This window comes from Rhea pennata, chromosome 2 (genome assembly GCF_028389875.1).
Source record: "Rhea pennata isolate bPtePen1 chromosome 2, bPtePen1.pri, whole genome shotgun sequence".
In the NCBI taxonomy this organism is placed as follows: domain Eukaryota; kingdom Metazoa; phylum Chordata; class Aves; order Rheiformes; family Rheidae; genus Rhea; species Rhea pennata.
Window position 1 is genome coordinate 116258784 of NC_084664.1, and position 24374 is coordinate 116283157.

At 40.5% G+C, this 24374-nt stretch overlaps 1 protein-coding gene across 1 annotated transcript; it reads right to left on the reverse strand.

The window, feature by feature from the left end:
• Window positions 1-6157: 6157 nt before the first annotated feature.
• Window positions 6158-16459, reverse strand: AQP4 (aquaporin 4). Its single transcript, XM_062568149.1, has 5 exons — window positions 16212-16459; window positions 11427-11841; window positions 10407-10571; window positions 9930-10010; window positions 6158-7364 (listed from the first exon to the last, which is right to left on the reverse strand). Exons 1-5 carry the CDS (start codon window positions 16283-16285, stop codon window positions 7086-7088), a joined length of 1014 nt encoding a protein of 337 aa, XP_062424133.1. The 5' UTR covers window positions 16286-16459; the 3' UTR covers window positions 6158-7085.
• Window positions 16460-24374: the final 7915 nt, after the last annotated feature.

Genomic DNA, 24374 nt, shown 5'->3' on the forward strand with positions numbered 1-24374 from the left:
AGCTGACTTCCTCTCTTCAGTGAAGCTGAGGAAGGATCTAGTCTCCCATCTCTGATCCAGCAAATTGAGGCAGATGAGAAGCATTCCTCAGGGGGCAAATCTGCTGCTGCCTAGAAAAAGTGCTCAAATCCAAAGCGGCAGTAGTCACTTGAATAAGCCTAGAGAAGAAGGCTCTACATATATCTCATTCCAGCTCTGATGGGCTCATTTGTCTAGCAAAGCAGGGAATAAAATAAAATAAACAAAAAATGCATTCTAGTCTAAAGGCAGGACCAGCTATCTTCAGCAAGGCACTGGGATGCCATGAAGATGAGGATAGTTTAAGTAGTAGAACAAAACAGTGCTGATGTCAGTGGAATTATCGAAAGATTTTTTTGAGGAAAAAAATAAAAAGAATCTGCAGTACCCTAAGCTATGCTGTTCCAAAGCAAAGCAGCAATTCCCACAGAGTAAGTGAGACTAATCATAAAGTAGAATGGGATAACAGTAGAATACTTACAATGCCAGAAGGTTCCAAAATGTGTAAAGTAATCAATTTTTAAATTGCTCAAGGAAAAAAAAAAAAAAAAAAACTCATGGCAAATGATCCTTGAGAGGAACAGTAGCAGAGCTCAACTGGCTCTGTGGTGGTGGTAGGGCAACAGTCATGATCCTCTTCAAGTTAAAAGTCATATAGCTCAGAAATAAGTGTAAATAAATGACTGAGTCATTAGAATTCCAGTGGGGCATGCAAAAACCTCAGACAGTAGCTGATCTCCCATGATTTCCCCTACTGATCTTGTCCACTGCTGGGAAGGAGCAAATCCAGTTGCTGTGCAAAGCTGTGCGTTTGTATGCAGTGTGCTCTTTCATGCAGACACAGAGCCCACTAATACAAACTCCAGCATTTCAGCGTTTTCTAAGGAGATTCATAATCCAACGGGAAGTAGAGATGAAACACCATATGCAGGCAGTTGCTATGTGTTAGTGCAGAAAATAGGCTGTGACTGCTGTTTGCAGGGCATAACCTGTGAGCCCGGCAGAAAGCTTGTGCTCTCTTTGTCGTAAACAACAAGGTGAGAGCCAAATAGTATCTGCTCCTTTCTCCCTTCAAAAGAAGCTTGTGATAGGCTTTTTTAGCTAGATTATTTTGCAGCCTTTGTACTTCTTAGGATTGCTTTTCTAATGGGGAAAGAAAGGTCAAAAGACATTAATACCCAAGATAAGAGTTATCAATATGATATAAATATAGCAGCTTATGAAGTTTGCAACACACCACAATCTGCAGCAGATAAAAGAGTTTAAACCCAAAGGAGCGTCATAAGGAAGCTGCTAATGGGAGTGTCTAAGTTTTCTTTTTAAGCAAATGACAGGGCCACAGCTGCTGCGTGCAACGGTTGCTGCTGAAGCCATCGCCCCTGAAGCTCAGAATGAAGGCATCACTCAAATCAAGACGCGTCGTAGCTTGTTCTTCTCTGCACAATGGCTGAGACATGATCCCACAGCTGACCTACCTGTTTACTTCCAACAGGGACCACATTTTTGCCCTGTGAGTGACACCACAGTGCCAGTAATCACTGTGTCAGAGCTACACTGCAATGCTCTTCCTTGCCTATGCTGTTGATTTCCTGTTCCTTCCAGGACCTTGCTATTCTAACCCTGGAGAGAGCAAAATCACCTTGCCTTTCTAACTCTCATGACACCTAGATTCCTGTTTTGTGAGTGCCCCCAAAACATCAGAGTGGCTCCTGCTTTAGGTGCCTGTGACCCAAAAGGATGCAATGTTGTTTTACCTGAATTCCCTTCAAAATCTGTTTCAATACAGTACATACAGAGGATGTGTATAGTAAGATACACATCTGCCACCCCCCAAAACACCCCTAAGCTTCCTGTGAAATAGTGGTGTGGCAGACCCTGTGGCCGTATCCAGCATCTCAGGACATTAAGACAAACAGACTGCCTCATGGAGTGCAAGACGTGGGGTTATCACGCTCTGCACGCTGAGGGGATTTCAAGCTGGGGACCCACGGGCTAGGCTCTCTGCACCTCATAACGACATTTTGCAGGAAGATCTGTAAGGTCTGCAGGAAAAAAATGGAATATGACACAGGTGTAGCAGTTACAGTCTTCTGAGTATGGAGCCAGGCAACCAAACTGTAATTGCTATAGGGCCTCACTTCACTTGCCTGTGTTCCTTACGGAAGGTGGGTCTTAAAACTCTTGCCGTAGTGAAAGGACCTATATCACAAAGGACCTACTGATACAAAGTGCCTATATCATTTCTGAAAAATAAGGTGAGGACATTTGTATTATCCCTTAGCTCTCCAATAGCTTACATTAGTTTTAAATTTATCTAGCAAAAAATCTATGATTATCATATTCTAGCATAGATTTTGTTCTAATTGGTTTAGCTTGTTTTCATAAAGATATTGAATCACTTACTCATCTCTTCATTGACAGAAATATTTTCCTGCAGTAAATCATTGATTCTCAGCCTCATACACTTCCAGATTCTTCTTGAACATGCGCTATTTGTCTGATTTTTTTTTCTCATATATTTCAGTCATGAGCCTTAGGGTTTTAAAATATTTTGCAATGATCAGATGACGCCTTTTCTTTTTTTCTGAACAGAAGTTTTATTTGCAACAGCAGTGTGAGATACAGCAGAATACAAGTGGAAAACAGATAAGCATGCAGTATTTTATAGTATATTCTTCAGTAGATTAGTCCAAATATCACATAAGGAAATTTTAAATCTTATAATATTAGTTTTGGTATTATAGTGTCCAGACATTTCAACAAGAAGCAGTCTTGCAGAAAAATCCATGTATTTACCTGCTTTACCTCATTTATCCTAAATTACAGAGATCACATCACTATGGTTTAGATCATATAAGTGGGTAACATATTTCAGTCTGCATTTGCATCATGCCTGTTTAATAAGTCCTCAAGAAACTCAGACACACACAGGTTGATTTGAGATTACAAGAGATTTTGTATGCATCTCTCACCTTGGAAGGAAATGCTCACAATGTAAATTATCACGTTTCATTTAGATTATAAATATTGGATGGTGTATAACATTTTGCTAGCATGGGTTAGCATAGGCTGCAGATAAAGTGTTGCAAGCACAACAGCAATTGCTCTGTAACAAAGTACTAGGAAGAAATCATATTTGAAGGCTATCCAGCTTTTCAAACAGCTACTGTGCTTAACTATTAAAAGTCAGAAATGAAACATTTCAAAAAGCTCATGTACTAATACAGGTGAGAAACTTAAGCGTTATATATGATATGCAGTGTCTCACTCTTCCTTCCACTGAATGAATGAAAGATACAGCTCTCAGTACTTAAATAGGAGAAGGATTCCGATATCTCAGATGCCATACGATTCTTATTTTTACCCGTTCTGAGAGCAGTTAGAATTTTGTTGATAAACTCCTTAGGGTCCATACAACCTGAAAAGTATTTGCATATCCCTGTGTAACCCACCTTTAAATTTCACCCTTTCTCTTCTGAAGTCCAGTAATTAAATGATTTGAACTCACTTATTAGAATGTAAAAGTACTGTTGGAAACAGTCCTGCCTTCATGGAGGAGCAAGGGGCTCATCCATCTTTTATATTTTAGGATCTGAGAATTATGACAACATGCCTGGCATGCCTACTGCAAAATTGATCTCCTATTGTAAACCAAAGACATTTACCATTTACCACCTCAACCAACAAATACTTTTAGAGGACATCAAGTTGTATTACTAACTGCAATATAGAGCTGAAGGTCTTTTAATGTAAACCTAACTCAAAAAGTATTAAAACATGTTTTTAAATCACACTAAGACAAAGTACTCACAGGCCATGAAAAAGATTACACTGGTCTATTATTTAACGAAATGTAACTTTACGATGATGATGGCTGCAAAACAACTTAAAGGACAATGTAGCCCTACAGGTTAAAGCTGAATCAAGCCCTGAGGCATGTGTAAGTGTGATCGTCCCTTCTGTTAATGGTAATCTCTTGTGGTAGGGCAGAACCAACAGTGATGACAACTACTGGTAAGAATTTACTTTAGAGTGGGTCATAAAACTCATGTTGAATGCATCTCCTTCTAGAATTAAGCATCCTGCTCCAATTTTGCAGAAATCACAGCAAAGTATATGAGAAGCCATGAGGTCCCGAAATAGCCCAGGATTAAAGAAACTTCTCCACAAGTCGTGTTCGGTGGGAGCAGGAACAGACCTACCATATCTCACCTTCCTGATTATATCTACAGAGAACATCCTTTACTAATGCCCTGTTTATTTTGGCTTCCCCTCTTTCCCTTGATCTTTGCTCAGCAGCCTGTACCTTATCTTCAATATTCTTTCTGTGAGGAGTTCTCCTGGGACCGGTTCCGAGAGTTTGCCACAGTTCATTAATGAAGAAGAAAGAAGAAAGAGTCTCCTGACTTGGCTAATATTATACTAATGTTATGCTCACCTCAGCAGTAGAATCAAAGTGGGTAAAGAAAATATACATCATGCCATTTGTGTAAAAGGACCCTTAAGCATAAAACAAGTCACAGCTTCTTATTTAAATAATACCCTGCAAAATTCACAAATTATTAGCTTTCACAGTGTTTCTGAATATCAAAACACAAAACTTCTTAATAATCCACCAGGGCTACACACATTACTTTGTCCACCGAAGCCATGCAAAAGGTTTATCAAAATGCCCCTTTAACAAATATGGCTTTTTTAGGGTGGGGTGGGGAGGGGAATAGAACAAATATCTAAAGGGAAAAAAAAAAAAAAAAAAAAGTAAGTTTCATACTTTCGCACCCATCTAAGAAGAGTCATGTAGGGGATCTAAACACCACATTTGTGTTGTCCTTCCCACAGGAAGCTCACTCCTTGCTGCAGGAAGGACCTCTTATCTGTCATTTGAAATGGTGTCTTGAAAGCCCCTAACCATGCTCATGCCCTAGCAATGCTGTCACTGTGTCAGGTATTCAGCTGAGGACAAATATCCAGCTACTTTACCAGAATCCACAGGTAGTCACTGCTGTGATGCCTCAACAGGTATGAGATGGAGCAGGTAGGATGGTGGGAGTGGGCAAAGGTCCAGGATTGCTCATACTAGAAGCGCAATCCCATGCCCACACATGCAACATGCTGTGCAGTAACTTAGGAAAGCTCATTCCTATGCCTACTTGTGCCATATGTTATGTGACCACTCAAGGAAGCCTCATGCCATGCCCACAGGTGCCACATGCCATGCTTAGCCTACAGAGCCCTACAGCTGCAGGGAGCAGGAAGAAAATCATGGCCAGACTGGAAGCAGCTGGTAGAGTCACAAATCTCACATCCCATGCAGTGAGTTTGAGAGCTTCTCTAACAGGGCTTTTAACACAAGAAAAGTAAGATCAGGAAAATGAACATAATAGGATACACTAGAACTATCCAGTGTTACGAGCTGGGATAGTAGAATTGGCCTTGAATCATAGTAAAGCACTGCCAGACTCAAATCTGTGCGCTATCTCCTCATTAGAAACATCTAATTCCCTCTGATAAAGATTGTATATGGAGTAACGTCAAAGAGAGGCAGATCTATTACAGGCCACAATCGAGACTCATGCTTTCTCTCTCCCAACTCCCTCTTATTGCCAAGTAGGCAGGAATTTGTTTTCAATTTTAAAGTAAAATCTATACAATTACTGTAATAACAAGACTTTTGATTGCTCTGCAGCTGCATATTGTAAAACTCCAAGCAACGGATTGAAACAAAAGCCAGTAATAAAGTCAACAGCTTTATAGAAATGTTTTGTTTGGTTGGTTATGTCTAGTGAAATACTTCATACAAGAGAAAGACTAATTTATCATATTTCATTCCCTTTTCCCCTAAAAAATCTTGCAAGTGCTGGCGTTTCTTCCTAATAGATTAAAAAAAAGCTTCACCAGAGAGGTAATTTAGACTATAGCAATAGCAAAACAAGCATGGATCCTGTTCAATGAGAGATCAATTAAAACAAAAAGCCAGAAGCAGTCATTTTATCATGCTATAAAAAATATTTTCCAATCAGTGTTTCAATACAGTTAACAAAAATTAAAAAAACCTCTACATTACTAATAAATTTTTAAAAAATCTTATTTCCAACAATTTTGTAAGAAAGTAGATAAGTAATTTAAAACTTCAGTTTACATAAATTGGCACAGAAATGTGTGTTTGAACAAGTGCACTGAAAACAGATACGCTTTCTTTTCTTCTGATATCTCTTGAGTTATTAAGTAACAGGAGAGCCTTCATATTCTCTGCATGACCTTGAGAGTCTGCTAGCACTAAATGGTCAATAGTCAAACCTCAGGAGAATGTTTCACCAGAAAGACAGTGACATGAGCTAATATGAAGAACAGTCAAATACTTTGCAGCCTTATTACAATAGGTTTTAATTTTCAGTTTCAATGTATTTACTCCTGGAAATGTATAAAAGTAATATATTTATACTGGAAACCAAATGAGTGAAACTTGATGGGGTGAGATTTTTAAAAATCTATAAAATATTATTTTTTCAGAGGTAGTTTGCAAGGCAATAATGATACGTGCAAACGGAAACAACATTCCTTTGCTTGACTTTGGATATAAGTCTTAAATACCATTGATGTTGTCCCTGGACCTAGCAAAGAACACTTATGGGTAAGATGTCTTAATCAGAGTTGACAACAGCCAATTAAGTGTCAGAAGAACAATCTGATAAGTAGATCTTCATGTCTATAGGCATTTCCTGATACATCTTAACTGTCAATCTGAATGTTAAACATCTCTATCTTCATTTCATTGACTGATTTATTAGAGGAGAATGCTTTCATCTCATTTTTGACTTTGGAGTTGTTCCATAAAGGAGGAGAGGAAGAGAATAGGGACATCTCTTAATTTTGAGTAATGTGTAGGGAATCCTAATTCTGGTAAGATTCTAGTATTCCTTCTGAGTTTGGTGATGCCAGTATCGTGCACCATACCTTCTGGGAAATGGTAGATGCTTAGTTTACAGGAGATCTGTTTCTTTAATAGGTGGAAGGATATCTGTGGACATGCTAGCAGGCTGCTCTCTGCTTTCAGTGCTCCTTGCTAGTCATACAGAAGACAATACCTCGCTGGACGGATCTCTCCCTTTCTTGTCTTCACCCCTGTCGATATCAATCACATGAACACCACCAGGCTTCAGGATCAGGTCATCAGTCTCTACATGGCTCCTGTTATCATCCACCTCCATGTATTTCCCTTTGGATGGCTGAGCGGCCTTGCTGAACACATCTTTAAAACGGCGCTTAAGTTCAACATCTGGGCAATAGACATATTCATAAAGAGCACCAGCAAGAACTGCTCCAATTATTGGCCCTACCCAATACACCTGCAAAGAGAGGTGGAAAAACACAGGCATTAAGCTATAGAACAAAGAATCCCTGGTTGTCAGACAAAAATAGATTACTACAGACTTCATCCAGAACACTTCCAGCAAAAAGTCCTGGTGTAGTTTTTTTAATCAACTCTCCTTTTTTGGGAAAGCAATCACATAGTTCCCTAGATGTCATGAATCAGGATGAATTTGCCCTCATACCAAGTCTATAGGACAGAGAAGTGTAACTACCATAGCTTTCACAGCTATTGACCTGGAGCTCAGCAATCATGTGACTTCTAAAGTCACACAATAAACTGGTCAAAAGCCAAAGACTTAAAGAGTTCATGGCATCATTCTCATGTCATGGGTTTCTTCTGTGTTATTATATTTATCTCTGCAGGCTCTCAGTCTCTCTTCTCTTCACACATTTTTTCCTCTTCAGAAATACTCACTAGGCATCTAGAATCCAGTTATCTAATCACTGGTAGGCCCTTCTTTTCCCTAAAAAACTCCTCTCACATCAGAGTTTAGACAGTGTACCGCAACAGAGCGGCCAGGACAGAAGACACCTCTGTAGATGTGTGAGTGAGGTAAGGTTACAACTCTGATGTCTGAAGATTTCCATCCAAATATCTGATAACCAATCTACTGGGGCAAACGGCAAAGGAACAGTGAAGTTATATATTTAGATGGACATGCAGGCATTCTTTCTCTGCCCTACCCTCCTCTTCTGTTAATAGAAAGCATTTTTTCCCCTTTTTGGGGAGATTTAATGTATTTAAACTTTGTGCAGTAAGACAAAACACAGGCCCTTCATCATCCTTCATTGGTTCAACTATAGCTATAAAATTTCTTGAGGAAAAAAATAGGCCATAAATCCTTATGGAGTCATATATGACTTGTCATATACAGCTCCATAGTCACATACAGTTGCTCTGGAATAGCTTTGCTTTTACACTACCAGAGGCAAGATGATAAAGAAATAGGCACATAATATCTTCAAGGAGAAACAGTTTTGTTGAGCTTTATATCTTTTTCCATGAGGCCTTCTCTAAATTTTGACTGCTTATTTGTCAGCTCTAGATAACATATTTATGCTGCTTGCAGGATGACACAAGAAAATAAACGCCAGTGCAGCAAACTGGTTTTCTTGCTGCATTTTCACTCAAGAGGATGATAAACTTGTAAGGAGACAAAATCTTTCAAAGCATATAAACAAACAGAACAAATGGGTCTACTTCAATGTTTAGGACTCACAATTCAAAAAGAATCCAGTAGAATCCAACAGGCAGTCAGATATCTGATTAGAGCTGAATAAACAAATACAATAGGCATTCAACTTTGCAGGGTACCTATTTATTTCAGGACAACCTGTAGTAGGCCTGTAACATTAGCAGGTGTGGAAGCCCACTAGGCTTCCATTAATGGCATGCTAATGTCACTACTTTGAAGGAAGAGGAGAAGGCAATCTCTCCAAATGACCAGGACAACAGTTAAGCTTCTCCTACAAGTTTCTACATGATGTATTTGCTTATTGTTTACAGCTTTACTTATAAATTTCAGACTGCCTCAGAGTATGGGTAATTAATCTTGTGAAAAACTACAGCAGTTTTTCATATGAACATGCCATTCACTAATAACAGGGTAAATCTGCTTCAATAGGATAACTCCTGGGAACAAAGTTACACATGGTATCATGTTTGCAAAATTGGAGCCTTAGGGCCTGACGACAATGCTATTTCTGTTATTAGCTGCAGTGGGAGCAATGCAGGCTCCATATTTTAAAATTAAGAAAATCCTTATACACACTGTAGTATACAGCTTTTTCAGTACTAACTGTAACTGTCTCTAGAAGCACTTGTAGTCTCTTTAATTAGGTGAAGCTCAGCTGCAATCTTTCTCTCCTTATAAAACATAAATTGTTTTTTAAGAAGTTTAATAGAGATGATGTAGAAAATGACTGCATCATTCATGATCCATTTACCTAATGGCTTCCTGCACAAATACTCTTAGACTGATCCTTGCTAATCAAAGCAGGTAACATCTGACCTGGCTTGTAAAAGCCAGACTACAAACCCTTCATCTCTCATTGGTGATCGTTTGCTGAGGAAGGTTCTCTCCCTGCAACCAGATTGAGGTCCCCACTCCCATTTTATGTCTGCCACAATTTGCTGTAGAATCAGGTAAAATGTGAAGCCAATCAAATTACTTCCATAACGTCTCACCAGCATGACTTGGGGCTTTGCAACCTGCCTCAGAGGATTTTTCTTTCTAGCAGTTTCTAGTCTCACTGGATTGCTTTTGTGTTTCAAGCTTCTTGAATGATTTACTTCCTACACTAGCTACTGCCTCCACAAAAAGACCCTCAAATAGCAAGATGCGATCTCACCATATTGTGTACAACACCAAAATCCTAAGCAAAGCTTTTGTAGTAGAGCTTGTGGCAGGTCAGCATCCGTCTTCCTCAGTGGTGGCCTCTCTGGGATATGCTAGGATAGATAACTAAAGACAAGTGATATACGAAAAAGTCCTGCTAGATATTTTTTGCTATGGCAAAAGAAATATGAAAGCCATTACCCATTGGTTTTCCCATTTCCCCATGACGACAGCAGGTCCAAATGATCGGGCAGGGTTCATACTGGCACCAGTGTAATTGATCTAAAGACAAGACAAAATTTTACCTATTACTAATACCTCAAAGGCAGTTACATAATTTCTGTAAATTGTAAAAAAAAAAAAAAAAAAAAAAAAAAAAAAAAAAAAAAAGTGGCCACAGCCACATCTAAACACCCAGGTTTTGCATGGCTTCTAATCTCAGTAGCACGTATTGCTACTCCCTGGGGCGTTGCCACAGAAGTAACAAAACCATCACACAAACATGCAGGCAAGCTCTGAAATAAAATCCCATCCAAGGGGACACTCCCACTGCTTTTTAAAGGGCTTTGATTTGGGTGTGTAAAGTACAGTTGAAAGTTTGCAGAAGTTTCCGCCTATTTCTGAAGTAGCCATAAAAGGATAAGGATTCTATTGGTTAAACAGAAACCATTGACTTACAGCAAATAAATGTCCAATTGCAACAGAAAATCCAATTGCTAAGGCTACTGAACCAGTGACATCACTTCGTTTTGAATCACAGCTGGCAAAAATAGTAAAAACCAGCTGGAATGTAATTATCAGCTCCACCAGGAGTCCGTGGCCAGCAGAAAGATCTCCATGTACCTGAAAGAAGAAACACTGGAGATGAAGCAACTGTGAGCTTGTAAATCAAAAATCCAAATACATTTTTAAATTACACACAGTGAAAAGTAACAATCAGGTAGAGATTCATTCTTTCTTTTTTCTTTAATTTGAGAGCCGTGGAAAATTACTGCTGGGCTGGCAAAAGAAGTCATTACAGTAACATTCAACAAGAACTTCAAAGTAGACTGCAGAAGTCTATTTATTTTATTATTATTATTTATTTATTTATTTTACACAGGGATTTGCAAATGCTGCACTTCTTCACCATTTTTTTTCCTTGGGAGCACTGTAATTTACTATTCAATTATAAATTCATTAATTAGCCCTGACTTAATTAATTTAAATTTCAATTAAAAATTAAGCAGTGTGCAGCTCAAGTGCATTTTTAATAAGTCCTGCAACAGGGCTAACTGATGGCATTCCTTATTAGTTTAGAATAAAGCTGAAATCTAAGCCACAATCTATTTCAAAAGTGTGTCATTTTAAATTGATGTTTTTTCAATCCCCATCATAACAGCATAGAATTAATTTCACCCTCCCAGATCCAACTGAAAATGGCATTTCACACATACATTATTTAAGTGGTACATGTAAATTAACATTACCTGCTGTCATCAGATTTGGGGAAGTTCTAGAAAATGTCTATAAAAATAATGATTATACTGCACCGCATCAACACATCCTAAGGAGAGCTTAAAGCCATGTCTAGATGTTGTAAATAAACCAACAAAAGCTCCTTAAATCTCTGCTTGCGTACTCTTTATTCTGCGTGACACTGCTTACATTGTTTTAGACTCTTAAAAAATAGTCTACTTCAAGAGCAGAAGTGATTACCGTCGTGACTCCCAAGCCGCCCACCACACTGGGTGGAGTGACAAGGTAGAGGATGCCAGCCCCCACGATGGCCCCCAGGCACTGGGCGACGATGTAGAAAACAGACTTGGCAAGGCTGATCTTCCTAGTGCAGACCATCGCAATGGTCACCGCAGGGTTAATATGGCCTCCGCTGATGTGTCCAAAACACTGCACCATGGTTGCAATGCTGAGTCCAAAGCAGAGAGAGATAAGGACCATGTCGACAGGTAGGGGCTTCTCAGATCCGCCCCAGTTGATTGTAGAGCCAAGGCTGAGGAGGACAAAAATTAGCATGGCCAAGAACTCTGCTGAGACAGCTTTCCAGAAGGGCTGAGTCCAGACTCCTTTGAACGCCACCATGATGCTCTCACAGTTGCAGAGACGTCTACACTTACTGAAAAGTAGAACAAAACTTCATCAGAAGTCACCAAGTAAGCCTTGCTGTTGGGAGGTGTTATCTGGCAGACAGTGGAGGGAAGGCAGCAGTGATGAGCGTCCTTGGACCAGGACAATAGACGCGTGCACTGTCAGAGTGGGCTGCCCTTAAACCAGTGTTTAAGAGGCTGCTTGTAGTGCAGGACAGAGGAAGTTAATCATCCCCTGTAATCAGTCTCATTTATAGCTCCAGTTCACACAAAGCAGCCTCTATATCTTTTTTGAAGCAAGTAAGTATGAAAATAAGCATGTTATTCTACACTAGCTAAATTCTGCCCGAATTAGCATCTGTAAAACACTACTAATTCCAGTGGCCTGTTGACTACTGTGCTCATTAAATCAGTGAGCATCTATCATCTTTTTTCTCAACAAATTTTTACCTGTTAAACCAAGCATGTACAATAGTTTAGTAAAAGGCAGCATCTCAGCCAAACTCTGACAATTCTGATAACACTGCAGTTTGGGATATTGGCCTGGAGTTTATAAGAGAACGTCTACTTGTTTCAACACTCATAAACCATTACTTCGATTTATATTTATTCAGAGAACAGTTTCTTCACTGGGGACACAGGGTGAAAATTGAATTCAGCCAGGAAAATACAAGCAATCCTAAATCCTGTCTTTTGAATCAATCATGCAATCAATAAGATGCTTTCTTTTGGATTAAAGGTGAAGGCTAAGCAGTGAAATGGAGCAATATTTACTGTATGTTTGTTGTACGTAGAGTTCTGTGGCAAAGAAAGAAGTATCTTGGTTTTCTACCCTGTCTGAAGAGGCTACTTATTAGTCTACACTGCCTTCCTGATAAGTTACAGTTTTGCTAGATGCTCAGATACCTATGAAACTGGGTCACCAATGAAAAGTTATTTGGTATATTAATAAATTAGGAGAACAAGCCAAAAGGGAAGCATTTTAATGAGTTTAAGGAATACTAACAAGATTCTTCTTTAAAAATAAAACCCCCAAACCCTCAAAAAAAGAAAGAAAAAAACAAAAAGAATATTGAGCTGCTACATTTGGAGTGGAATTTCAAGTCGAAGGATGGAAGAATTTAATGCTCAGTTATCTGAGGTAACTGAGCTACAATGCATATTTAATACTACTAACATGAGAAAGAAGCATAAAAGGCATCTCTGGCCTTTTCAGGTTATTGCAAGAGGAATGGCCCATGAATTTCTTAACAGTTGCAAAGAGTTAGGGAAAGGCATTTTAATCTTGTGACTGGAACAAATAATTTGTTTCCCCTGTCTCATTCCTTATGCTAATTCACTGTGTATTTTGGATAGGTCACTTGAACTCTATCTCAGTTCTCTGGACTCTCAGATGAGAGCAAGAATTACATTATTGCCTTCAAAAGCCTGTTGTAAAATGCTTATGAAGTGATCTAAGAGTCCTGAGTGAGAGCTGCTCTGCTAGAGAAGGACTGTAATTAGGAGAAAAGTCAACCCCAAACTGACTTCTGATTTCAGATCAACCTCAAAACAAACCAAAAGCCATTTTTGTAAGATCTCATATTAACAGACAGTTAATGTCCAACTATCTAGACCAGACTTCTCATTCCAAATGGATCCAAATTCACCACCTTCTCCAAAGCTGAAGCTCACAGTTGCCTATAGGAGGCGGCATTTAAACCCAAAGACACAAATCTGACACAGCTACTAACCTACAGCTACCTCCTCAGGAGCAATTTAACTTAGTTGTCTGAGCAAGAGCTATGTCCATACTGGGAAGAGCTCCATGTCCCGGGGCATGCCCTAATTAGACATTTTACACAGGGATAAGATACATCCTGCTGTTCACAGAGAAGCAGCCTGGACATCCAGAGATGGGCTGCAGCACATGCCTCCCCTTTCCCCTGTAGCTCAGTTTGGATGCAGTCTGGGACTCCCTGAACTTTATTTTGCACTTACTTTTGCTGAACAAAACATAAGCCCAAGCACTATATTCCAGGCTTCTGTAGGATGTTTCACCACACTGAGGGCTGGCCAAGGGGGCCACAGGTGTTTGGAGCATGGAAGATAGAGAGGGTACAGCATCTCCCGACTTCTTTGTCCTGCTACCTCTTTGTACGTGCAGCAAACAGCAAGGTCTACAAATTAACTACATTCTTTTGTCTTGCAGAGGTAGATCGAAGTTTTTGCATCAGGTACTAAAATAATGCAGTTCACTTCCTTCAAGTTGTGAGGAATTTCAGAAGCATGCAGCATTACATGCAATAATGGTACAGGGAAAAAAAAACAAAAACAACAACAACAACAACAACAACAAAAACAGAAAGCCGTACTTTCCACTGAGCAGCTGATGGCTCTGCCTAGGAAAAGGCCAATCCTTATAGTCAGTATAAGCAGATCTTACACTGCTCATCCAGCTGAGAGTACATGCAGTCAAGTTCAGTCAGTTTTTTTTTTTTTTTTTCAGTTTTGAAAATTCAAGGAATGCTGCATGTAAACCAAACATCTATTAAGGTATAATTCAAATACAAGAAACTGTTCATCAAAATAGAATTTCTATACTGCTAATACAGCATGCTGCATGGAAAAAGAGAAAAAAAAGTCAAAACAATAAACCTATATTGTGTCACTTTACTTGACTAGTTAACTATCTAAATATTTGTTTTTAATACACTTTTTTTCTGAAAAAAATGGCGGGTAAGCCCCAACAAACCATCTAGCTGTTATAGCAACCTTTTCTTACAAAACGCACACCTTTTCCCCCCACAGCAATCCTCCTAACACTAATTAAAGCTTTACATAAATAAAAGTGTTTGGGCAGGTTTTCACTCAAAGGCAAGGGCTATCAACAACTTTGAAGTCAACACCATCTCCAAAGCCTGCTATTTTTTCAACATGAAGCTTGGGATAAGACCGAGAAACAGTGATGATTGTGCCAGGTCTGAAACTGAAATATGACATTCTAGCAGCTGCAATTTGCTGTCAAAGCTACAAAACAATTTCAAAGTAGTTCCAGCTCGCTAACTCATGTTGCCCTTAGATAAATGCAAAATACAACAGAAAGGAGGGGGGGAAAGGTACTTTCATATCCTGGCCACAGATTAGTCTTACACGTGGCCACACTTGAAATTCTCTAGATTACAAGATTATACAGAAGAATGACTGACAGGATGCAAGGTGGGTTTTACAGCTTCTACTGCTACTAGAGATAAAGTAATATGAGGGTAAGGACTGTCTCTTACTCAGATTCACGCAGTATCTGTAAGAATGCAGGGCAGCAGGTTTCCTTATTATTTATATTGTTATTGCTTAAAAGCCATAACGAAAGCTTCAGCACAAAAGTTAATTCGCACTTTTAAATTCTTCCATTTCCAGCTAATATTGTTTCGACGAATAAGGCAAGCATAGCAAGCAAACTGGATGTGGGCTCACTGCCAACCCTTCCACACGACACCGTGGTTGCCGAAAAGTTCTGTGCGTGCGGCAGCTATTTACAGTGGCACCTCCGTAGCAAACTCAGATAGTCTCCGACCTGTGCTGGCACAGCCGGCGGTAGCTCAAATGGACATTAGGCACTTGCTTGCCAACTTGGGGGTTGGGGGCGGAGGGAAAGAGATGGATACTGTTGCAATGCAACGGCACTGTCTGCAGGGCTTTAAAAAAATCATTTCGTTTCATTTCACAATAAAGTACTAAATGAACAACTGTCACTCAGTTGGATATAGGATCTGGGAAGAGAGAGGCCAGCACCGCACCGCAGCTTCGCAGCTGCTGTGAACTCTCCTCACTGAAGCAGGACAGTGAGCGTCAATAAATAAGTTTCAGGGTGTGGAGAAGCACCCCAGGGTCTGGCCCCATTGGCACCTCCAAGGTTAAAGCTCAAGGGCGCCCAAGAGGCTGCGGCGCTGCCGACGGCAGCGGGGCGGGGGGGGGACGGGGCTGCGCGGCGGGAGCAACCCCCGGGCGCAGCCGGCGCTCGCCACGGGGAGGCTGTAGCCCCCCGACCGGGAGCCCCGCGGAGCCCGGATCCACCTCTCCGCGGGGCGCGGGGATCCCGGGGGGCTCCGCGGACCCGGCCGCCGAGAGACCCCGCCGGGCGCCACGCACCCTCCCCTCACATCCTCCTCCCGTTTGCCGCCTCGAAACCTCCCGGCAGAGCTGCCCGCGCCCCGGGCCGCCCCCCACCAACCCCGCGGAGAGCCGCGCACTCACCCCCGGCGCGGGGCGGCCGCTGCGTCGCTCATGCCTCGCCGGCGGGCGCGGAGCGCGGCGGCGGCGGGCGCGGGTCGGCGGCGGCGGCGCTCGCCCGGCGGGGGGACCCGGGGGGGCTCCCGGCCATGCGGGAGCGAGAGCGGCGCTCCCGGCCACTCTCCCCTACCTGCTTTTCCTTATAGGTGAAGGGTACTTGAGACGCTGCCGCCCGGCCGCCGGCTGTTCCTTATTTGCGATCATGTGAATATGCAGATTAATTCAGGTGGTTTGTGCCGCCCGTTAAAAGAAGAAGCCCGGGCAGGAGGAAGCCCACTGCGCTTTTATGGTGGGGGCTGAGCAGTATTGGGGATGACTCAAAAATGTCTCGGTTTCCTCCCTAGTGCTGCCTGCTGCACACGTTATTCTATGAAATAAACTCTAAGCTACTCTGCAGCCAGCTAGCTTTATACATCCAAAATGACTGTTGGTGCGTTGTGAAGAAGAGGCAAGTTGCTTAATTCGTTGGAAGTTGTGGAGTTCAATAAAGTTCTGCCCGGTGTGGAAAGTCACTGAAAAAATATGTTGGAATTAGAATATAATGCAGAAAGCCACCAAGAAAAACAGTTTGAATTAGATCATTATGCTGGCAAGAAATTTGGATGGTTCCCACCTTGAGAAAGACCTAGTGAAAAATACTCAACCAAAATACTCTTAAGACAGTGAAAAGCAAAGTCACCTAAGTTTCCAGGTGAGATTATTTTGTTAGACAACATACAGAAACGGACACTTCTGGAAGACAGGGATGAAAATGGTCTAGTATCTTAGAAATCCTTTTTCTAGTAGCTTTGAACCTAGAATGCAACATTGAGTCCAGGCAAAAGTTATACAGGAAAACATTTTCAATGATATACTGTGCAAGTGTTAAACTAAATTATAAGAGCATGCACAAAGAAACTCCATCTACTACCATGCATGCATACAGCAAAAGAAAGAATAAAAACTAGTCATGACAACCAGCCAGCCTGACCACCAGACAGACTGCACTTTACTAGACAGTTTTTCTGACCGTTAGAAAACAGTGTAAGAGCTGAAGAACTACTTTGAGGAGGCATGGAAATCATGGATAGAAAGCCGTCTCTTAGCCTCTGCTAGGAGACTCTGGACCCTAGGTAACTATTTACGTGGGTGCAAAGCAAAGCAATGTAAACCACTATCAGCTCAGAATGCCTGGCACAAGATTGCACATACAGTAATAAAGAAGTCATATCCATGTGTTAAATACTTACCAATCAGACTTTATGGTAAATGGAAGGAGATCATAAAGTACAATTGTGTGTGCACATGTATGTGTTTCTCTCAAGCGTTTCCCTTAAAGCCATGCCATAAAAGATACTAAAATTATGTATTGCAAGAGACATTTGTAATTCAGTGACAAATAAAAACAACTGCTGGATGTTTGACTTTCTTGTTTGCAAACTTTGTTTCATTTGCTTATGCCTAGAGCTTAGTCAAGAAGTGGTACAGTCACCATTATACAGCTCTGCTCTTGTTTGTTGCATTTGGTTTCACAATTTGTACCATTCACAACTTGTCGCAGTTGTGTAACAGAAACTTCATATTCTGCCTGAATTATATTGACACACAATCCCATCATATACTCACAGACCAATTTTGTTAATGTCAAGTTTGCAAGAGTTCTTCACAGTGATTTGATTAGAATATTCCTCTGCACAGTGTTCTTCCCCTATTCTTTTTTACCCCATTCTAAGAATTCTAGTGTACAAAAAGTTCTTCTGTAGTGCTCTGTTTTGAACATCCGTAGGTTCCTTTGCTTGAATGCATCACATCTCTTCCCATCTGCATTTGGTGAAGTGATTAGCTGCGTATTTCAGCCTTTTACACTATGGCTACTTCTGCCACACACCCCTTTACTGTCTCTCTGTTGTTCCAAAAGCTACAAAAAGCTCAAGTACAAAACTCAAATTTCCTTCTATTTTCAGAGCTGGCTGTTTCAAATAGAGCAGAGGTTGCTTTCATGGCTTTGCCCAGACAATACACTTGTTCTTTCCTACCTTGCAGACTCTACTCCTGAGGTCCCTCAAAGGAGCAGTAATCACAAACAAAATTCACTTAGTGAAGCAAATGATTGCTGATGCTTTTCCTGCAGTTAGCACATATCTGCTCTTTGTGATCTGCAGAACAGCTTACTGCCACGCGGAGAAGCCAGAACATTAATAGCTTCTGTCACTACTCCAGTTCCTACTGCAAGAGATCTGGCGGATTAGGCAAAGGTTGTGGCCACACAAATGGGGAAAGGCAACACTTCAGGCACAAACCTGGAGCAAACTGCACTGTGCCAGCCCTGCTCAAACAAACAGACTATGTTCTGTTGAAAGCCCAGAGGGCAAGGAAGCCATCCCCTGAGATGGCACTGAAAACCACAGCAAAGCAGCCCCAGTTTTTTCCAAGGATAAATTTGTCATTACTGGGAGTTGGGACTGTATTGTTTCTTTTGTTTGTTTATGTGTTTTCATCTTTTTAAAATCTAGGTTAGCTCATTTTGGACCTCTGCCCTGGATAAAATATTCCTCCTGCTGTTGTGTTCAGCACAGCTAAGGAAATATCTTGTAAGAGTATATGTATGAAAAATTTAAAAATGGTGTTAATGCTCGATCCATTCTGAAGGGGGGAAAATACACAGTGGAATCTCACTATGCTGCTTCTCCTTCAGTAAGCATTCTGTCAGTGTTTATAGTCATTTTTAGGGCATCATGAATTAAAGATCTCTGTAGGAAAGTAAGCCATGGAAAGAAGCAACTCCTAAGACACATCCATGTTCTGAACAAGGACTTCCCAGACAGCTGGAGTGGCTGCATCTGAGATTTTGAGTTGGGCTGTTATGGAAGAGAGGGCAAATTGCCAAAGCTGAAAAGCAGTGTGCAAACTGCTAATTCCAACTAAAATAATATGAGGGCAGAGAGGCAGAAAATCTCCCAGGACTAGATTCTGTCACCTTACTGAATAGCAATGTGGGCAGAGTCCCCATCATTTCCATGACGATTCTCATGGATTTTCATCCTGGGCAACTGCGTCAGATCTGCCTCACAAGGTTTGTCAGAGGAGACTGAGGCAGGGAAAAGAAAGATGACTCCCTCCCAGACTGACATAATTTGGAAGCACCCTGTGTTTTCTTAGTGATCTTAGCTCTGTTTCACTTGTACCCAGAGGATCCAGATTGTTCTCATTTATGCTGCTGTTTTCAAGTTGCTCAGCTCGCTTGGCTCATCTCTCAGCACCACTTCAGGCTTTCGGTTTCCAAAAGCAATGAGGCTTACATGAATGTGCTTTCTCTCTCTCTCTCTCTCTCTCTCTCTCTGCGTCCCTGCCCTTTCCAAAAGCTTTTGAACCTACAGGCCAATTACAGCTACAGCTGACAGATGATCAAAAAATCCCCAAACTATTTAAGCTCCTGCCAACCATACCAGAGTGAGTGCCCAGCTAGGGTTTGCAGGTAACTTATGGCGGAAGTAACTTATGGGAAGCTTGCTGCCACTCAGAGGAGTGGCTCCAAAAGGATTTTCCAAAGTGCTTGAATGATGATGAAGGAATTTAGCTGCCATTTTCATAAGTGGGGCTGACTCTTGGCAGACAATATTCTCTTGACCTTCCTTGGCTCCTATTGATAAGACCATTTTAATAGAGACTGTAAGCGTTTCAGAAACCATGGACACTTACAGAAGCTCTTAGACTTTCTTTACTGACTGACTGAAAGTTTCACTCTGTTGTCACTAATAAATCCCGCTCCTCTCACCAATTTATGTTTTATAAGTTTGAGCTAAGATTTGTCTACTAAAAGGATCTTAAACACTGCTTACTGAAATGTGATCTTTGCACATTTCTAAAGTTTTAATTTTCCTGTAGTGTAATCTTGTTACTTAGGTCATTCGGTTTGTCACGCCTTGGTATCAGTCTGGTCCAGATTTGGCTGCAGGGCTATGTTGTCCTGACATTTAGAGCAAGAATTCCCTGGGAAATCAGTCAAGAGATTTGACATTGCTGCTGGCCAAGCTCCAGAGGGTTTAGTTTTACTCTCCTTCTGTATTTATTGTGGAATCTGTCTATCCACAAGCTGCACACTGAGTCCCATGCTAGAGCAGGAGAACTGAAAGGGACAAAATGGCCATTCATTTGAGGGGCTCATTCAGGCTTTTCATAAAGGTTTCACAAGAAGCTGTGCAGTTGGATGACTGCTGAGCTTCCGTAGTCCTGCTCGGTTACTTTCCTCACAAGACAATTTGGATTGACTGCCTTTTCTTTTCTCTCTTCCCCCACCTCAGTAGGCAGCAATTACACTTAGGAAAACACAGTTAAGAGCTAGATAGGATAGGAATGACCTGGAGGCTTTTTAATCTTAGATTTTTTTTTTCATTTGGAGAGTTTTGGAACATGGCATGGCTAGACTCTTTGCTGGGAATACGGGAAGAAGCCCTTTCTCTCTTCTGCTACCCCAAACTTCTGCAACCCCTGTTGCAAAAAGCTGCATCTGTGACAGACACATGGACAGGATTTGATGAACAGGACAGGAGGAGCAGGAAAGCAGTCTTTGACACTTGTTCTGAGAATGTGAGAGTAACCGGAAGAGTCCAGGGGAAATTGCAATTGTGGGAGAGAAATAGCCCAGATCCTTTATGGAACAAGGGAGTGCTATGCAGAGATGCAGGAAAAGGTACAGGCGAGGGACTGAGTACCTACTACAGTATCCTAACCAGGAGATCAGGACTACTCTCACCTCTCCTTCCACTCCTCTTCAAGATGTACTTTGAGGCTATTCTGCAAGTGCTATCCTGAGGTGACTGCCTGACCCTCATGCTAATGTCTACATCCTGGGGCAGTGTGGTCTTAACCAGCAAAGCTGAAGAGATATACTTACTTTCCTAGGGACATACTGAAATTTGGTCATGCAATCACCGATTTTATTAGCTACACAAAATGTTGTATTCCACTTCATATATACCACTAGTGTATAATCTTTTGCATTCAGCCAGGCTTGCTAGACTGATTTGAGCTGCTCTCCCCTACTGCCCTGCTGCTATTTCTATGCTCCTTAGCTCCTGGTGCTCTGACTCTTCACTTAGCACCTCTCCAAAAGCTTTCAGTCTCCTTCAGAAACAAGGCTTAAATGAAACCTCTACCTCTCTTTCTCTGTGTCTCTCCTCTTCAAAAAGTTTTGAACCAGCAGTCTATGTTAATCCCTAACAGTGGTGATGCAGTTTGTGTGTTCTACCTTTTTACCTAGTTTTAAGAATGAAGAGCATAATCTTAACAAAAGTTACAAGTAACGGAGACCTACATCTAAGTTTCCAATCTTTTACAACAAGGAATCCCAATATTAGTGCAGCAACAACCACATACAAGCATGAACACAGTTTCTAAGAGAGAAGTTTGCTTGCAAATAGCAGATGGTAGTTTATCTGAAGATGCATTTTTTCTTGGTTCTCACATTAATTCTGCATACAGCAACATTGCCCTGACTGAAAGACTGTAATCACATGGTGGTCAAAGACTACATGGCAGCATTATATCTTCCAGTTATATATCATGTACCATTATATTTCACCTCATGACACCTTTCATGAGTTCAATAACTTACTTTAGGTAAATATATTTTCCAAAAATCATCCTTGTTTGATCTGAAAACTCATGGGATAGAAAATCCACCAGTTCCCTTGGTAGCTGATTCTGAATACCAATAATTTTGTTACCAAAAATGGTCTTTCTTTCTAAAATGAATTTGTGTGAATAGGGGTTCTTATTATGCTGTTCTCTCCCAGATTAAAAAAGCCTTTTGTACTTCTATTTTCTCCCCATTAGTATATTTATGTAATGTTAGCAAGTCATCTCTCCATCATCCTTTTCATAAGCTAAGCAGACTGAGCTCTTTAAGTCTTCCAGTCTAAAGAAATTTCTCCTAGTTTTTTTTTTTTTTTTTTTTTTGATTCTTGTTTGTGCCTTAACCACTTTTTCAACATGCTTTTTAAAATGCATTTTCAACATTGAACTCTCAACAGGCTTATTCAGAAGTAAAAGCATGTGTTATAGCACACTTTTTATCAGCTCTAACTCAGCATCCCATTGAAAGTGTGCTCTTGCTTGCTTCTCCATGATAATCCCTAAGTCATTCTCAGGATATAGCCTTCCTTCAGGAGATAAGGCTTGTTTCACTCCAAGACATCCAACTTTGCATTTTCTGATATTAAAAGATCTTTTTCCTAATGGGAAACTAACTAGAGAATGGTCTGAACTGTTCTTCTGGGGCATTCTTTTCTCAACTTGCTAATTTTAGTCATGTTCGAATTATATTGTCAGTGATTCTGTATTTACTTCCAGATCACTGAGGAAAGCTCTGACATGCATCAGGCCTCCCAGCGACCCTCTCAGATCGCTGCTAGCTGCTACCATTGCTAGTCCATTAAGTACTTTCAGAGATCTGTCAGTTGTTTCTGAGCCCATTTAATGCTCTATGGCTAATGTACAGACGTAATACTTAAACAAATGTCACTCAGTTTTGCAGTAAAGCTTCTAGAAACACAGAAAGGCATCACTCTGTGCAGCTCCTTCTGCCACCTAATGTGTAGTTTAAAAAATGAGATCTTGCCTGTTTTTTTTTGTTTTGAGAAGATTGAGGCTCTGTGACATACTACACTTGACATTCATCCTAATGCTCAGAATTTGTCCTTTGCTGTAGCCATCTGCTGTATGTAATATAATGACAATATTGATAATACATGTATAGCTTCATACTCACAAGATTTGTATGCCTACAAGAAATGTATGACATGAATGAGGTTATGAAGCTTGTTTTGAGAATGACAATTTTGTTTCATATCATTCGGGCTATCTTTGTAGATTACAATAATAACTGTCTTCCTCATGTTGTGTATTTTTATAGTTTTTTTTTCTTCCTTTTCAACGTTAATACCTTCTAAAAGCTGCACTCCAGGCCTTAGAAGTGAAACTGTTGATATTTCTTTGTGCAAAGGTTCATCTTTCATTGAACTAACTGAAAAGCAAGCTCTGACTATGAATATTTACAAGTTCAAGCTCTTTTGCCCAAAAGCTTCTAAAGAAAATCTGACAATATGCTTTTCCTGAAACCCTTTGTAGAACACCAGTTTCATTTCTGGCAGGTTTTCATGTTTACAGCTTGAAAAAAAATTATACAAAGTCTAATAACTTGAGATATAGATGCCACAGTTTTACTGGACTAGTCGAATGATTTTAAACTCACAAATTCAGGCTATTTTCTCTATGTTACGACTTAAGCTATATTACTCAGAGATTTCTGTGTCTGACTCAATTATCTATAAAGATAATTGAACTAAAGCTCAATAAAATGAAGAGAAATCAACACCTCTTGCTGTCATTTTCAACTTTACTAGTCCCTGTACTCTAGCCACTGCATGGATGGATACGTGGTGGTTGCCCAACATAAAAAAACTAATCACTTCGTGATACTTTCTCTTCAATCACCAAAACATGTTCCAGGAGAACATGCAACCCGAGGAAAGTGTCTTTTGAGGCCCATTGGTCTTATCTGGTATCTGCACCTTTCTCTTGTGCTCCACATACTAGCGGATACAGAGTGGCAGAGGGAACCTGTAAAGACTGAGGGAAATCAAATACAAAGCCTGAGCACTCTTGGCTTTCTGCTATTTTTGTAGTTTGTGTTCCTTTCTTAAGGAACATTTTCTAATATCGCCTTCACTATTACTTTCTGCAAGCACCTATAAAATAGCAAACTGCTGCTCTTTTGCAAAGCCAGCTGAGGGGAAAAAGCTGCAAGCTGTGTGAATAATTAAAAACAATACCAAGAGACATTTATTCGAGAAGACTTTGGGAATAATAAATATTTTGTTGACTTGTTTGCAAACTTATCTTATTACTACAGAGCAATCAGTCTGTGAGCACTTTCCATGGCTTGTCACTTTCGGCGTATCAGTTTTCTCTCTTTCTGCAGCCACACTTTGGATAGGTTGTAGATAATCCTGCTATAAATTGCTGTTCACAGTGAATTTTGTGACATTCTTGGAGACAATGGTTTTTGTGAAGACAGGTATTGCATTAAATTAGTGGTAAGAATAGAGCAAAAAATGGCTAATTCTACCTCTTTCTTGGAGGATATGTGCCAAAAAAAGTCTTATCTCCATTAAAAATAGATTTACCCTTATGAGAATGATTTCAGAATAAGGGAAATTTCTGCAAAAGTTGTGGTTTCACATTTCCCTTTTTATATAAGCTAAACATCTACACTACCCATCCGATTTTCAGTTTCAGTATGCTTACTTGACTG

Bases quoted from the DNA above. Each gene is read 5' to 3' on its own strand.
- AQP4 (XM_062568149.1), bottom strand. From the start codon at position 16,285: ATGATCGCAAATAAGGAACAGCCGGCGGCCGGGCGGCAGCGTCTCAAG. The intron at 11,842-16,211 runs GTAGGGGAGAGT...TCTACTTTTCAG, and splicing joins TCACCTATAAGGAAAAGCAG to TAAGTGTAGACGTCTCTGCA. The intron at 7,365-9,929 runs GTAATGGCTTTC...CTCTCTTTGCAG, and splicing joins GGAAATGGGAAAACCAATGG to GTGTATTGGGTAGGGCCAAT.